The 18,012-nt window shown below is 40.6% G+C and overlaps 1 protein-coding gene across 1 annotated transcript in view; it reads left to right on the top strand.

The window, feature by feature from the left end:
- The window catches only part of adamts17 (ADAM metallopeptidase with thrombospondin type 1 motif, 17), a 73,263-nt gene that overhangs the window by 11,490 nt on the left and 43,761 nt on the right, over window positions 1-18,012 (top strand). Inside the window, exons 6-12 of the mRNA XM_037693361.1 lie at window positions 2,934-3,091; window positions 5,215-5,258; window positions 5,809-5,914; window positions 10,508-10,648; window positions 12,205-12,355; window positions 13,670-13,771; window positions 13,935-14,080. Coding sequence (XP_037549289.1) covers window positions 2,934-3,091; window positions 5,215-5,258; window positions 5,809-5,914; window positions 10,508-10,648; window positions 12,205-12,355; window positions 13,670-13,771; window positions 13,935-14,080 — 848 coding nt within the window. The remainder of the gene's footprint in view (window positions 1-2,933; window positions 3,092-5,214; window positions 5,259-5,808; window positions 5,915-10,507; window positions 10,649-12,204; window positions 12,356-13,669; window positions 13,772-13,934; window positions 14,081-18,012) is intronic.

The raw sequence follows: 18,012 nt of genomic DNA, 5'->3' as shown, positions 1-18,012 counted from the left end.
ATTAATTAGAATTAAGTTCTCCTAAATTGACAAAACACATCTAGCCAAAACACTTCATTTAGCTAACTTTATAGATGATAATTTACTCTGCTTTTGAACCTCATAATTTTATCATATTAAAGTTTAAAAGATAACTCCATAACCTTGTGTTGTCAAAGTAAGCCATCATTCATTCTGCAGCTGTATTCACCGTTTGATCACTTATATTCACCAAAATTGATAATAAATCTCACAAAATTGTACTTTGACTCAAAGCGTTTTTATTATATATGACATTTTTGAATTTAATACGAAAATAATTCACTAGAGCACTAAACTTGAGTCTGATTGAGTAATATTAATTTTCTGACTTTAGAACCAGAAGCCAGCGGTGCCCCTTCAAAATAAAATTACTCATAAAAATTAAACGATCTAAGGACTGTTAATCTTACACACTAATTGGCACAATTAGAGCTTTGCACACTCACACACACAATTTACGACAGCAGTCGTAACACAGTGTAAAAAAGTGAGATTTTAGGTGCGATTAAAAGGACTGTACAGACTGAATGAATATCGATGGGCGTGGAGTTCCAGAGTCTGGGGGCTGCCACATTAATATCTCGGTCCCCTCTATCCTTTAATTTAGCTGTTGGCTGCACTAAAAGCATCCAACTGTACAATCTAGTGCTTTGGGTTGTAAACGTGGAAAAGATCCAGTAAATAACTAGCTACCAAACCCCACTTAGGCCTTGATTGTCCTCCGGCTGTTTCTGTGAGTAACAAGTTGGCCATCTGGCCTAAAACATTTGATTGTTGTACATGATGATTGATTGATTTGGATGGGTATGTTTTGTGTTAAATGTCTACTTTTGAGTAGGAGTTGGCTTGAAACATAGCAGTGAAGGCTACCTATGGGACATATCTGGTTGGCAGGCTGTAGACTGAGGAAGTCCTCTGGATGGGGGACGAAACGTTGCTCACTTAAAGAAACTGGTCCAGATGACACGATTTAACCTTTTTTGTTGTTATCTACCTGAATGACTGAGCTTACAAGCTTTTTTTTTAGGTGCAAAATCATTTAAAACTTTAAAATTAAGTACAATAATATTAAAATCAATATGAAAATGAACAGAAGTTCAGTGTAAATCTGCTAAAACAGTACTGATGTGGTCCTGCTATCTGGTTCCTGTTAAAATATGACAGCAGTGTTCTGCACTCACTGCAGGCGATGGAGAAATGTTTGTTCTGATCCAACATATAGAGTTGCAGTTGTCCAGTCTGGTGGTGATGAAGGTGTGGATAAGAGTTTTGAGGTCTTTAGGAAGAACATAAGATTTTTCTTTGGATATTAGATGTAACTGATAAAAGCTGGTTTTGACAACAGAGGGTATTTGCTCATTGAGTTTAAAAGAACTGTCTAAAAACACGAAGATTTTTGACAGAGGAGGAACAGTGAAAAGCACGAGGGCCGAGAATTTCAGCACACACAGGAGTCTGATTTCCAAATAAAACAGCTTCAGTCTTGTTTCCACTCAAGGCCAGACAGTTCTGAAATAGCCTGTTTTAACGTCCTTTAAACAGTTAAACAGATGCTGCAGTGGGGCAGAGAACTCTGATTTAAAAGATAAAAATATTTGGATGTCGTCAGCATAGCAATTAAAATGAATGTTGTAAAGGCAGCATGTATAAACAGAACTAAATAGGAATCAAAATGGACACTTGAGATACACCACATGAGTAGGTGCCGACGAAGAAGAATATTCCTCCATAAAACTGAAAAACAGAGCCTTTATTTTTTTTTCATTCAACCTTTATTTACACAGGTTAGTTCCCATTGAGCCTCGAGGACTTATTTACAAGATAGACCTGTTATATGCAGACATACACAGTAGATAAGGAAAATAGAACATGAGAGAGTGGAGGAGGTAAAAAAAACAATATATCATACCATGTCCTGGCCAGGGCACAGTGTGAAAGTTGCAAAAAAAGACCTCGCAACATAAACAGGAACATGCAATGACATCATAACACATTTATGCATGAGGTCAACAAAGACGGTGAGTTGTCCGTGGACACTGCCAGAAAGTACCATAGTCCTGATAAGATGGTACAGTGTCTATCAGTGGTTCAGTTCTAATGAGGCCCACAGGTGTCCTCGGGAGAGGGAGGTAGGAGGAGGGGAGGAGCAGCAGAGCATCATTATTCACATAACTTCTGGGAGAAATTTGAGATAGCTGGTCTATTCAAGGCCAAGCAGGGAAGCCAGATTTGATAACAATTGTTTTGGGACAGGCAGATTTTTCTTAAGTTTTTTTTTACATCTGCCTTCTGCTCGTACTTCTCATTGTGGAATCCGAACAGCCAAATTTTGTGGTCATTCTGCTGGGCCTTGCTTGTAGCCTTCCCCAAGGTCGAATCCTTCACGCCAACGAGTTCCAGAAGCTGCAAGTGGCCTGCGATTCTCAGAAATCGCGTCCAGCTTACGGCTTAGCTCGAAAAGCATCTTAGCCTGGGTGCTCCAAGTGCTCCAAGTTCCTTCATACATGACAGGCAGCTTCAAAATTGCCAGATCCGCTGTCGACGTCGTCCGAATTTGCGATATGCCAAAAACCCGCAGATTCCAAAAAGCAGAAATCCCGCTATCATAAATCCAATTATGTATGCGTCTTCTACGTCTTCAACGGACAATACACAGAGACACACCATCTTCCACTGGCCCCAAGAATCCATGGTGTATCCCGAAGCGATACACAATGTCCCTTCAGGGCAGGAGGGCTCTCCTTCACCCTGTCTTCTCCTAGGGTTTGTGACAAGTTCTGATACCAGAAAGTCCATTTTAACTGTAGCATCACATTTTTCCTTTGTTTATTCAGGTTATAAAGTGAATAAACGAGAAGGGTTCAGAGTATAGGAATAAATAAGGTTCTGCTTCTTTGTCTTTATGTCATCAGGAAAACTTGTTTGTGAGTCATCATGGACAAAGGTCTCTGGAAAGCTTCTGCCGCTGGCAGCATCAGGAGTTAAGGGTGCCTCAGAACCTTGGGCCCAACCAGATCACTGGTGGGAGGTTTGACATTCCTTCATCAGATACTGCTGTGCTGGTCACCAGGTAAGAAGTTTGTACTTCCTCGGGTATATCAAGGTTCAATGTGACTTCATTGTCATTCACTTCACATGTGGTACATGAGGTGGAACAAAATTGTGTACTCAAGGTCCCAGTTACACCAAAAAATGGCAAAAATATAAATTATAAAAAGAAAACCGTATACAAGGATCTAAGATATATGCGAAACAATAATAATATAATACGGTGTGTTAAACAGCAGCCTGAACATGAGTCTGTTGTGAGCAGATGGGTATGAAAACAGTATAGCAGCTTATGGGTAAGAAATCGGCAGCATGGATATGAATTTGACTCTAGGTTCAAAACCCAGCACCAGCACACATTCTTCACGCCAGGAAAAATGTGAATATATTCAGGATGGTTTGAAGACATTCTTATATGGTCTGGGACTTTTTTGTCTAAGTTCTTTGTTAAACTGGACAGAAATCCATCCTGGGACACATTGAAAGATTAACCATTTACCTAATGTGACTCCATGGAAGCAATGAAATTATCAGCCGGGTTTGGAATCAAAATTTCTGCTTTTACTTCTTGAAGTAAGGATGAGGATGAGGATGCAGAGGAAAGAGTGAGATGGAGGAGGATGACTCACTGTGGCGACCCCTGCAGAGGGAAAAGCCGAAAGAAGAAGAAGATTTCTTGAAGTATTTCATCTCCTGTTCTAACCCCTTAGCCCTGGTATATACAGTATGTGAGCCCTTTATATTTGGATCAATTTATTATAGTCAACTGGACAGAGAAATTGCCAAATTCCCTCTTTGTGAAGAATCAGTGCATATGTATCTCCAAAAACCTACATACCCACATATTTGTTTCATAACTTTCACATACACACTCAGTCAGTCTGTGTTTTAACAGGTCCCGAGCAAAATAACCCCAAACTTGTCTTGCTAGAATATCTGGTTCAAATTACATCCTCACTGTCCTGGAAATAACAGAACATCAGTTCACGTGCACATTTCCTGCAGATAAGCTTCCTCTAACCTTCCTGGGCCATTGCAAGCTCTTGGCTTTTTGTATGATGCACATATTTTGGCTTTAAAAGTACTTCATTCCCTCCTCTGAGAGAAGTGATCTCTTATCAACTAACTTTATGAACTGTATGAATTATGAATTATTACCTAACCCCAAAAATTATGAATGACAAAAACATTATTGATGACTTAACACAACAGGCCTAGATAAGGCATTGCCCTGAAAAATGACAGAGATGTTTGTCTTCATGAACAAATAGAAATGACTGAAAACAAAAAGAAATATATTAGACTAATTTCCTTTACCGAATCAGCTTTAGTCAAAATGCTTTCCCACAGTGTAAACAAACAGAGGGCTTAAGGCAAAAATATAAACATAAAAATAAACATCTACTCCCAGAATCCCTCGCTCTCTAAAAGAAGCCTCTTACCTCTTGTAAACATAAACTTTCTAAATCTGTTTCACCTTCATTCACTACTGACCATCCTTGTGATACTGTAGTACCTCCACCCAAAAAGCATCAGAATATCCATGTAAGTATTCCCCCCTGCTATATTTAATTGCCTGAACCAATATTGAAAAAAACTAACATATCCAGAGATTGTTCACGTGTAAAGAGGGCCTCAGAGTGGAGGCTTTAGAAACACAAAGGATCAGTGTGAAACTACACATGCACACTATGGAAAGCTGCAGTCAGTAGGTTTTATGCACTTAGTGAGTTGATGAACAACAGTAACAATGGAGGGTAGCGGAGTGCATTTTGTCTTTCTAACTCTTTTCAACTTGTCAGAGCTTCTGATATGAAACTTCTATGTGCTACACTTGGAACAGCGGTCAGAACTAACAAACATCAATTTTTGTATGAACTTGAATGTGAAAAAAAACAATGGAAGTACCGGTACTTGTGGACTTCAAAAAGTTAAGTCAAACTTTACTTACATCCTTTGGAGAAGAGTTGGAGGGCTGCAAATACAAGTGTTAACCTGAACTGGACTTGACTAAGGCTCTTTACAAGGCGGGACAGACCAGACTGTTTCCTGTAAAACCTAGTCACCAGAGTTTGAAACCAAATGTTGGATATCTTCTGTCAACATGTGGTAAATTGAACAATTTTCCTCTGGTTTCTGTTTCAGAACAGATTTCTGTGTTCATAAAAATGAACCCTGTGATACTGTTGGTGAGTAGCATTAGTGTTTTATTTTTCTGGCTTTCTTGCTTTTTTGTTTGTTTGTTTTTACCGTGAAAACTATGTAGTAATGTAGTAGCCAGCCACTGAAACCAGCCACTAGAGAACACAAGCAAGTATCTCTTGTTGCACTCCCAAGCCTGGGTAAATGGTGAGGAGTGTGTCAGGAAAAGCATCCAACATAAAACACTTTTGCCAAGGCCAGCAAGTGAGTTCACCCAAGCAACAGCATACTGAATTGGTGGAAGCACTGTTTATTAAAGACCGCCACTGGTGCTGTTGACAAACAGGGTACTGGTGGACATTGTGCTACTGTTACTCGGAGATCACGAGGAGGGAAACATGTCAGGAGAAAGGGGAGAAGAGGAAAGTCAAGAATGTAGGACTGAGGACGGCATATGACATATATATATATGTGTGTGTGTGTGTGTGTGTGTGTGTGTGTGTGTGTGTGTATATATATATATATATACATACATACATAATGAATTTTATAAACATGTCAATATTTCATATGAACTTGTTTATGTCTGTTTTACAGGTGTTGCTTATCTGGGTGGGATTTGCAGCGCAAGGAGGAATTGTGTGGTAGCAGAAGACAATGGCTTAAGTTTGGCTTTCACTATCGCTCACGAGTTGGGCCACAAGTAGGTCATGTTTGATTGCAAATGTTAACATGTCCAATTTTTATCTTGTTGCAGTGAAAATATATTGTTTGCTGCACATCATGGATCATGAACCAGCTCATACTACTCTGGGTCAAACAGGTTGTGTAGGGCACTAGTAGTTTGTCAGAGTCTGCTTTTTCCTCAAAATTTAAAAACTATAGAAACACAGCTGTACCTTTTTTAACAGTGTGATATTTGTTTTTAACCAAACATTTCCATCCATCTGCACACCAGAAACAGTATAATCACCAACCTTCTCTGCTGAATCTGTGTTTAGAAAAACCTTTTTTTTCTTTCATCAGCCTTTGTTTTTTTTTTGTGGGGTATTGGGTTCAGAATCGGGTTGTCCTATTTAAGCACTTTCACAAAACAGTTCAGCGAAAAGGCCACAAAACTGGTCCTTTTTTAGTTGATGAATCACTAATGGAGTCTCTTGTCACTAATGGCCACATCCTGCAGAGATGTGAACTTTCAGAAATGAAGCAGCGAATGCGTGGAACAGAACTCACCTGTGTTGGGATGCAACAGTTTATAATAAAAAAGTCTTTTTTTTTTCTTTCTTCTTCTGGTTGCTCCCTTCTTCAGGGGCCACCGCAGTGAACTAAGTCGCACTAAGACTTGGCAATTGTTTTTTTTATGGCAGATGCCTTTCTTGACACAACCACAGACCACCGAGCTACCACATCCCTCTGTGTGGAGCAGAGAGGTGCTATCTAGGGCACCCAGAGGAGCAGAGGGTGGGGTTTAAGGGCCTTGCTCAAGGGCCCAGAGTGGGACAAATGAGGCTGGAGGCAGGTGTGGGCGTTTCACCTTTCCCACCCACACTTTGATGTTGTCGGTACCGGGAGTTGAACCAGAGATCTTCCAACTACATACCCACCTTCTCTAACCTCTGCACCACCACTCGGACAAATTTCTTGAAAGAAGAGCGGCTCTAATCAAAAAGTGGGATGGATGCCATCTCTGCATCAGATCAGGTTTTCCCCATAAAGCACTCCAGTTATCTACGTTGTATTCAGGACACCACCTGGAGAGCCAGCGGTTGAACAACAACATTCAGCTTAACATATCGTTGATGGTCAGATTGGGGAGGGGACTATGGGTTGAACGACTAGATAATTTTAAAACTCGACATTAACATAATAAAACTCGAGTAGAACTCGAGTAGTTGATGTCATAGGATCTCAAGATGCAAAAATAAATAAATAAATAAATAAAACGGCAAAAAAAGAAGTCATTATTTACAAAAAAAAAATAGACCAACAAAACATCGGGAGCATATATTATGCTCCTACCATTTATCATACTGCAAATAAGTCACAGGAAAATCAAAACTATTAGTTATTATTATTAAGCTGCAAAAGTGAAAAAAACGTCCAGCACATAAAAAACAAAACTAAAAACAGTGGGGCGGTCGACCACCCCGCACCACCGCCCGCAGTGTTGCACATTAGGTTTAGTTTTAGAGATTAATATGTTTATAGGTTTTTTTATAGGTTTAGAGATCAATATTTTTTGCTTTTTGTTTTTGAAACAAGGTCAGAAGGAAGCTGGTTCTGATTCGGTCGATTGGACCCGGTGTTACACCATATTCTGTGACCTGCAACAGTGCATGCAACACCGACCCTACGGTCACAATATACGGTGGTCACAGAATATGGTGTAACACCGGTTCGCAACGAGTTCCAAACAGTCAGGAAGTTGATTCATTTTCTGTTTCCTTACAGTAGCGGAACTGGAAGATTCATCTTTAGTGAAATATTTCCATACTACTGATGTATTTCTACCTGTTTGCCAAGACTGGGCCTGCTCCGCTCCATCTGTCTGCTTGGAGGAATCCATTTTGTAACCCACGCCCGGTGTGGATCACGTGACGCAATGATGTAACTGCGACGTAATGACGTCACCACGAGTACTCGACGTGAAATTTAAAAACTCAATAGATGTCCTAGGAATCGATGTGTAGATTACTCAAGTAGTCTGTTAAAGCCCTAGAGGGGACCAGAGAAAACTACGGAGTCTGATATAGTTTTTCAAAGTTACACACCAAAGCAACATTCATTTTAGTGTCCTCCAATTGACATAACCAGGTGTCATTACCGCCTATGTGAATAACAATCCTACTGCATTTAGCTTTAGCCTTAGCCAGCAGTTTCAGAAAGGATTTGATGTCGTCCACTTTGGCCCCTGGAATGCATTTGACTGGTCACTGGTGTTCCTAAAGCCACGTTTTGGGCTATGGAGCTGTCAAATAAAAGGCACAACAAAGGTGGACTGACCAACATGCCACCTCAGTCTGTCCAAAAATCACTCCCAAGACGCCCAGAAAGTGTCGCAAGTTCCTGCTTGAAGTGTTTTGTGAAAGTGCCTATTAACACCACCAATACTCTACCTGCCTTGTCTCTATTACCAAATCATTCCCTTCAAAACTAACCCCTACCCACCCCGCAAACCTAATTTTTATATACGTTGTCCACATCATCCAGGTTGCCAAATAATGTGCCTGTTTAACTTCAAAGTTTGTTCAAGTTTGTTCAGTTTAGGTTTGGACTGTAACACAAGTTTTTAAATGCTACTGTTTTATGTGCACAAACTCCAGACATAAATATTTAGTGCCTGCAAATCAGTTTTAAAACCTTTTAAAATAAATTTGTGCTTTGTTCATGTGTACTTTTAGGTAGGAATTTGTGTATGTAAAAAAAATTTTGTTGTAAAAAATAATCTCATGGTACAAATCATTTTTATGTAGGTCCGTTTACAGATACAGTTAAAAAACTTTGTGTAAAACTGCATGTGATTTTCATTTTGCAAGTATGAATTTTGATCGGATGTTTTTTCCTCTCAGCTTAGTCAATGTCGGGGTCGGGAGGTGGGCAGAGGCATTTTACTTGTCTTAGCATTTGCTTGTTTTCAACACTACCGGTATCTCATTGTGTGATTATAGCTCATCCACTAATCTTCATTACATAAAACTGTAGTAGCAAAATTACACAACTAAATACCTGAATAAAAAACCACAAAGTAATAGTAATCTTACCTTTGATCAAGCTTTTGCTACTGTGGTGATACCGAGTGGTTCTCATTAATATTATACTATTTATAAGGCACACCAGTTCGTAGATCTTACAAAAAAATACTTGGGACATCAGAGACAGGCTTGCAAATTTAGAAAATAATTTATTAATTTCAATTTTTATAAATACTTTTTAAATACAGTTTAAATACTGTAACAAATCAAATACTCATTTTAAAAGTTAGTCTAGACCCAGGTCTGTGGCTAATTACTCATGCCACTGACACGAGTGCTCAGGTACCTCGCCCCAAACAATTAGCTGTGAAGAAGTCCAGTGAAGCAGCCACAGGCATCTGGAGACAATTAAGTGCAATGATCTGGAGAACCCAAACCGCAGTAGTCCTCCGTAGAGACAGAGAAATGGTAATTTTCCATAGAGACAAACGGGTAACCCCAGGGAAGACAAAACAACAGTGATCTTCCGTAGAGACAAAACAGCAGTGGTCCCAACTTCAGCAAAGGACCTATAAAATTCAGTCAATTAATCACTATCAAACAGTATTAAATTTGATGCTGACAATGAGAGTTGGGACTCAACTACTCACCTGCTGACACACACATGCAGACTCTCACACACACAGGAGGAGGAAAGCAGCAAGCCTGGCGTTCACCTGCGATCACACTAAGATGAGCACGCTATAAAGATAATCTATAATGCAAACAAAAAAGGACACCTACCCCATGAAGGCCATAACAGCACACACAACATGATCGACTGCTCAGCCACAACCAACCCCACAGGTTGCAAGCCACCTAGTGGGAGCAAGAGGAAAACGGGTGCCAGAATGAGCATTACCGCCTCCTTTTATACTCCGCCTACCTCGTTTACGAGGAAGTGAAGTTTCTCTAGCCAGGTATATTTCCATACTGCTACACTACAAAGACGAGTGTACTCCCCTGGCCGTCAACACCTCCGCACAACAGCATTGTTGGTCACACCAGATCATCATTGTGCACCGCAATGCATTACCCATCAGGGTGGGTCACGTGACTGAAAACTATCCAAAGTAACCAAACGTGATTTTCAGAAATGTACCGGTATATCTGGACAGTGATTTTGTTTTTGTTCCACTAAACCATAAAATAATTCTATTCCAGGACTCACGGCTTAGTAAAGTGCCCTCGCATGCCCCCCATGCCCCCAAAAGCCATACCCATCTGTCTTTGAATGGATTGTTAAATTTGTGATTGACATGACATTGACCAGTCAGCTGAGAGGAAGAAACATCCAGTCAAAATTTGTACTTGCAAGTTGAAACTCACATGCAATATTACATATAGTTTTTTTTATTGTATCTGTAAACAGACTTTCATAAAAAAGATTTGTAACGTGTAATTATTTTTTTACAAATACAATTTTTTTGAACACACCAATTCCTATCTACACATGCACAAACACAAATTTATTTTACAAGATTACAAAACTAATTTACACGCACAAAATATTTATGACCAGAATTTGTGCCCATACTGTTAATCTATCCATGTGTCATCTTCAGCATGGGAATGAATCATGATGACCATCATACTAACTGCACAAGTCACTCACATATAATGTCTGGTGAGTGGATAAAAGGTAGAAACCCCAGCGAACTCTTCTGGTCATCCTGCAGTCGCAGCGACGTGAAGAAATTTCTCAGGTAAAAATCTGGTAATTTATTTAGTGTGTGCCTTATTGAAAGTGTCTCTATCTTATACTAATTAAAACGCCAATGTAAACTTGCATGTATCAATTCAGCCGTTATCTTCTGCTTGTTCTGAAGTCGGGCTGTGGGGGCAGCAGTCTAAGCAGAGAGACCCAGACATTTCTTTCCCCAGCCACCTCTTCCAACTCTTTTGGGAGGACCCCAAGGCATTTCCAGGCCAGTCGAGAGACATAGTCTCTCCAGCATGTCCTGGGTCTTCCTCAGGGTCTCCTCCCAGTCAGATATGCCCAGAGCGCCTCCCTAGGAAGGCGCCCAAGGGTCATTTTCACCAGATGCCTGAACCACCTCAACTGGCTCCTCACTATGTGTTCTTGCACATAGGTGAGGGTAGGAATGTAGACTGACCGGTAAACAGAGAGCTTTGCCTTACAGCTCAACTTCCTCTTCTCTACAACGGACTGGCACAGAGTCTGCAATTCTGCAGATGCTGGACTGATCATTCTGTCAATTTCATGCGCCATTCTTCTCTCACTTGTTAACAAAACCCTGAGATATTTTAACTCCTCTCCTTGAGACAGAACCTCATTCCCAACCTGGAGAGTGCAATCCACCCTTTTCTGACTAAGGGCCATTTCTTCAGATTTGGAGGTCCTGATCCTCATCTGAGCCACTTTGCACTTGGCTGTGAACTGCTTTAGTGAGAGCTAAAGATCAGGGCACAATGACACCTACAGGACCATATCATCTACAAATAGCAGAGACAGACTCTTGAAGCCATCAAATCAGACTTCCTCTGCCCCCTGGCTGCACAGCGAAATTCTGTCTATAAAGTTATGAACAGAATTGGTGACAATGGGTAGCTGTGGCTGAATCCAACTCCTATCCTGAAGGAGTCCGCCCTATTGCCGGCAATGGCACCACTTGAATAGGGACTGAATGGCTGGTAGCAATAGGTCCCCAATCCCATACTTGCAGACCCCCCCCCCCCCCCCCCCAGTTTACCTCAAGGAACATAGTCAAATACCTTCTCCAAGTCCACAAAATACATGTAGACTGAATGAGGAAAGCTCCCATGACCCCTCAAAGTCCCTAGTGAAGGTAAAGAGCTTTTCCAGTGTTCCACAGTCAGGGGGAAAAAAAAAAAAAACTGCATTGTTCCTCCTAAATCTGAGTTCGACCATCGATCAGACTAACTTCTCCAGTAACCCTGAATTTACCTTACCGGGGAGACTAAGGATAGTGATGTGCCTATAATTGGAATACACCCTCCAGTCTCTCTTTTTGAAGAGAGGATCCACTACTCCAGTTTGCCATTCCAATGGCACTGCCTCTGATGTCTATGCAGTGTTGCAAAAGTCTGTTATCCAAGACAGCCCAGCAGCATCCATAGCCTTGAGGAACTTAGAGCAGATCCCCTCTTCAGTGCACATCAAGAGTCTCTATCCAAGCTTCACTGAACTATCAAATTATTAAAAAATATATAATGTGGTTTTGTATTATACAGAAAAAAAACCATATACTGTACTAATAATATGTTTCCTTATTATCAGATCTGAAGCCAGTAGCTGTCTTTGGCGCACAGACCCCAGAAACCCTCCCTGGGTCCCTCTGTCCTCCAAAATGCCAGGGATGCACTACAGTGTTGCTGAACAGTGCCAGATCCTGTTTGGAACTAATGCCACATTCTGCTCTGAAATGAAGGTACACATTCTATTTCATTCCTTCATTATTATGTTCAGATAAAGCTTCTTCCAGCCACTAGGGAGCACAAACCACAGTGTCTTTTGTGTCGATCCCAAGCTCTGGTAAATGACGAGGATTGTGTCAGGAAGGTCATAATAATAATAATGCTTCTTTTTCTTTTTTTTTTTTTTTGCTGTTGCCACCTTTTAAGGGGGTTTCATGGATTTGAGTTCAGAAGCAAACCAGGGAGTGGAATGAGTGAAAGTAACAGACCATGTTTTAACTGGGGCAAGAGAGATGATGATATTACCGGTAGTTAGATTATTATTATATTGAGCAGCCAGTAAGTCAAGTGTTAGAATAGGTTCAGGGGTCAGAGTACAGGCAATGGTAGTAGAAAGGGAATCCTAATTAATGTTTTTAATGTTACTGAATGAGATTAGCCGGGCTTCCTTGGTTGAGGAGAAACAAAGTGGGACATTTAATGAATGAAAAATGATCAAAAAAGGAAAGTTCACCAGCGTTGCAGTCAACAGGGATGAGGTTGGAACAATTTAGGTTCATTGTATGTCCTTTGATGTGGGCAGGAAAATCAGCAAATTGATGGAACCCAAAACTCTCAAGGTAGGATAAAAAGTAATTGGCAAGTGGAAGATTAGAAATGTCAGTTTGAATGTTAAAGTCTTCAGTACCATAACATTAGGTGATTATGTCCTGAAGTATGCTCAATAATCCAGGTAGATTAATCTAACAAGGTTAAGTCAGGTCCTCTGGATGGATTCTTCTTTGTTGAAACGTTTTATCTTTTATAAAATAAAATAAAAAGTAGAAAAACAACTGTATCGAGTGTATTTGTGTACTAGAATGCATAACTGTACAAAACATAGATAAGTCCACTAAATTAAGACTCCTCGAGCAAGAAAATTACACCAGATACCAGCAGAGAAAACAGGAAGTGACGCTATACACCTTACTGTGAACATCCTCCCCAGTCCACAAGACTCAACACAAGATGTGTCAAATTGCTCCCTCTTCTTGCCAGGATTTTGCCAACACTAAAGTTCATTTTGTGAATTAATTCCTGGTTTGACTGGCTTGTTGTAGGTGTGACTGTGGTGACTGAGGTTACTGGCATCGCTACAGCACATTTACACACAGCACATTCTAGGCCTTTAACATTAAACTATAATACATGTATATCTGAAAGACAAATCTGACACATATGCTTCAACCCTAACTTAAAAAAAATACAATAAAACAACTTTTATATTGAGCTTACCATGTCCATTCAACATTTTGGTTTAATTTTATTTTATTTGATGTGTTCTCCAGGATCATATGTGTGCTGGCCTGTGGTGTTTAGAAGCGGGAGAGACTTCCTGCAAGACGAAACTTGATCCTCCTCTGGAAGGAACCGAGTGTGGAACAGATAAGGTAGATCACTTTTTATTTATTGTTTTTCTTTCGATGAACAGTAATTTATCTACTAAAATATTAACCCCACAAATGTCTTTGTGTTCTTACAGTCTTTTTATTTTTTACGTAATTAATAAAAAAGTAACAGGTGTGTGAAATGATTAGAATATTTCTGTGTTAGTGGTGCAGAGCAGGAGAATGTGTCAGTAAGGCTCCCATCCCTCAACATGCGGACGGAGACTGGAGTTCATGGAGTCAGTGGAGCATGTGCAGTCGAACCTGTGGTACCGGGGTCCAGTTCAGACAGAGGAAATGTGACAACCCACCGTATGTCACGTATGCTGTATACTGTATGTGTATGTCTCTGTGTGTCTTGGTTTGTAGGTGGCTAGAAAATATGAATTGTAAGGTGTTGTTCATTAAATAATGAGCAGAGAAAGATTGAATAGGGAATAGGGTTATACAACAGCAAGGATGTGTCTGTATGTGTACCAGAACATTATAGTCTGAGGGAGAGACTAAAGTTAAGGTTGGGGATTAGGTGTTCATGAGATTTTATCTCAGTCATCTCCCACTAAAGCTCAATAGCTGCTCATGGTTTGGCATAGAGATCAATGGAAAGCACACTCAACTAGAGATTAGCTCAAACCTTGAAACATCCCACTTTAGATTTTACACTTGAGATTCTCACTTTATGTTGTGTTTTGTGCATGGATGTATCAGGTAATACTGACTGTACCCTTTAATGACTTCAAATGTACAGTGTCTGATGTAGATTTGGTAAAAAAAAAAAAAAAAAAAAAATCAGGTTTTTTTACCTGTTTGTATGTTTTGTTCTTGTTTTGGAGGGTTTAGGTTTAATGTTACTGTTGAGTTATGGTTAGGGGGGTTATAGTTAAAGATAAGGTTGGGGTAGAAAAAGAGGTTGTTTGAAAAGAGGTGAACTGGGGAATTGCATAAGCTAAAATGTTAACAAAGTGAATGGAGAGGGAAAGTGGGAGAATTAAGTTAAGTGTTAAGTTCCATCCATCCATCATCATGTTCCAGTCTTTTTTGGGGCAGCAGCTTGAGCAGGGAGGTCCAGACATCTTTTTCCACAGCCTCCTTTTCCAGCTTTTCTGGGAGGACTCTAAGGTAAGACATATGCCTCAGGGTATCCTGGGTCTTCCTCAGGGTCTCCTCCCAGTTGGACTTGTCCGTAAAACTTTACTAGTATGGTGTCCGGGGGGCATCTTTGCCAGGTATCTGAACCACCTCAGCTGGCTCTTCTGGATGTTCAACTCTGAGTCTCTCCTGGATAACTGAATTTTTCACCCTATTTCTACGGAAGAGCTACCCTGCTGAGAAAACTCATTTAGACCACCTGTATCTGTGATCTTGTTCTTTTGGTTTCTACCCAGAGTTCATGACCATAGGTGAAGATAAGAACGTAGACAGACTGGTAAACTAAGATCTTTGCGTTGCAGCTCAGCTTATTTTTCACCACAGCGGAACAGCACAGAGTCCACAATACAATGGAAGCTACACCAGTCCATCTGTCAATGTCCAGCTCCATTTTCCCCTTATTTGTGAACAAAACCCCAAGATACTTGAACTCCTCAACTTGAGGAAGACCCTCACTTCCAACTTGAGGAGGGCAGTCCACCCTTTTCCAACTGAGGACCATGTCCTCAGATTTGGAGATGCTGATACTCATCCCAGCAGTTTCACTCTTGGATGTGAACCACTCCATTGAGAACAGGAGATCATAGCATGATGACACCAACAGGATCATATCATCCACAAATAGCAGAGGCAGAATCCTGAGGCCACAAAACCATACTGTGGCTTGGTTGTTCAAGTGCCAAGTTGATTAAAAAAATGCTTATTTTATGCTGATATTTATTACAACACAAATTTTAAAGCTAAGTGCTAAGTTTCAGAGTGGGATTAAAATACTTGTGGTTGTAACCATAACCTCTGGGTTAGAAGCAAACTATTTTCTGCCTGTAGGCCACTAGTTGTGATATGTACCAGTATGAGTGATGGGCAAGATTAAACTAATAGGTTGGTCTAATGTGGACCCTTGTGATACAAGATGTGATACAAGATATAACCAAGATGTAGTTTGGTTGTGGCCATAATAATAATAATAATAAACAATATTAATATTGATAATCATCATCATTATTGTAACAGTAATGACAGGTTTTGTCATAGTCATGATAGAAGTAAGAATAGAGGTTTCATAATGCTAACTAAGGGCTAAATGTTAGAGATTAAATGAAATAAGGTAAAAAATTGAAGGCAACATGTCAGTTTGAACCTGTTACCTCTGGTTTACTGGCTAAGCGCCTAATGGTCAAGAAGCTTCTTGCAGGTGGTGCATAGACGTGCTGTTGGAAATTAAGTGTAATAAAATTCAATAATTGTAAGCAATGAATCAAATATGTGGTCTGCTTGTAGTCAAAGTAATAGTAATGTAAATTGCAATTGCAGGAGAGCTGAATTGTAAGGTGAAGTTCTCTGTTTACTGATCCGTCTATGTTCTTACTGTCACCTATGGCCACAAACTGGGTAGAGACTGAAAGAACAAGATCGTGACATGGATACAGGCGGTCAAAATGAGTTTTCTCTTTGGGGGAGATGGACTTTCCCTTAAAGATAAAGTGAGAAGTACAGTTATCCAGAAGAAACTCTGAGTAGAGCCGCTGCTCCGCCGCATCAAGTTTGAGGTGTTTCTGGCATGTGCAACTGGGAAGAGGCCCAGAGGAAGACCCTTGGGAATGTCTTGGGGTCATCAGAAGAAATGGAAGGGTGACTAGTAAAAGAGATGTCTGGGCCTCCCTGCTCAAGTACTGGTAGGTCTGCAGGTCTGCTTAAACTTGCTGCTGCCCCTGCAACCTGACTCCGGAACAAATGGAAGATGAATGAATGGATAGAAATTCCAATAGTTACAGATAGGGTTGCTATATTTTGTCAGTTCTGGTTCTGAACTAGAACCAGGTATGGTTTGGGTAGGGTTCTTGGGGTCCATGCTGAGTTCTTAGGGTCCATGTAGGACTTCTTTAGTTGTTTTTTTATTAACTTTTATTTAATCAGGGAAATCCCATTGAGATCAAGTCAATTCAGTTTATTTATATAGTGCCACAGAGGTAATCTCAGGGCATTGAACAGAAACATTTATATATATATTAAAAGTAAGTTAACATTATTTATCTGAAGAGCAGACTGCTTTGAGTCTAACTTCATTGCAGACTCTCATTCTGAGCAAGCATGAAGGCAACAGTGGAAAAGAAACCTCCCTCATGAGGAAGAAACGTCCAGCAGGACCAGGCTCAGGAAAAGAGGCCATCTGCTTTGACCGGCTGGGTTTGAGAGGACAGGAAGTAGGAACAGATACACAATGGCAGGTCGAGAATCACATGTTAAGATGTAAATAATTTCAAATGAAAACTATTCATTTGAAACAATTCATTTTAATATTAAAACCACATTGTTCCTTCTGAAGTCCACAACCATCTCCTTCGTCTTCTTCACATTGATGTGAAGGTTATTCTCCTTGCACCAGCTCTCCAGGTGTTCCACCTCCTGCGCGTAGCTGGACTCATTGTTGTTTGCAATGCGTCCCACCACCGCTGTCTCATCTGTAAACTTTACAGTGTGACAGCCTGGATGGGTAGGTGCACGGTCATATGTGAGCAGAGTGAACAGGAGAGGGCTCAGCACACTGACCTGAGAGGAACCAGTGCTGAGGGTTATGGTGGAGGAGGAGAAGTCATGGATCCTCACTGACTGCTGTCTGTTTGTTAAGAAGTCTAGAACCCAGTTGCAAATGGAGGGGCCTAGTCCTAGGATGAGTAACTCGTACATCAGGGTTTGGCGGATCATGGTATTGAAGGCAGACGTGAAGTCCACAAAGAATATACGGATGTAGGAGTCCTTTTGCTCTAGGTGGGTGAGAACAGTATGGACCACAGAGGAAATGGCATCATCTGTAGATCTATTCTCGCGGTTTGCATACTGGTGAGGATCCTCGTTGATGTTCACGGATGTTCACGGACCACAAGGGAATACAAAGACGCAGAACTTTAGGAACACCAACGAGACCTAATGATGAACACCTGGGGTGATTGGGATTTGGGAACAGGTGAAACGGGAGGGAAGAAACACTGAGGAAGGCAGGAAACACAAGTACATAAACACAAGAATCTAAGAAATTGACACAAGACAGAACACAGATTCTCACAGTTCTCTTCATGCATTTACATAAAACAGAA

The sequence above is a fragment of the Nematolebias whitei genome, chromosome 2, assembly GCF_014905685.2.
Source record: "Nematolebias whitei isolate Nwh7 chromosome 2, NemWhi1, whole genome shotgun sequence".
NCBI classification, from domain to species: domain Eukaryota; kingdom Metazoa; phylum Chordata; class Actinopteri; order Cyprinodontiformes; family Rivulidae; genus Nematolebias; species Nematolebias whitei.
This window is presented reverse-complemented; position numbering and strand designations above follow the sequence as displayed.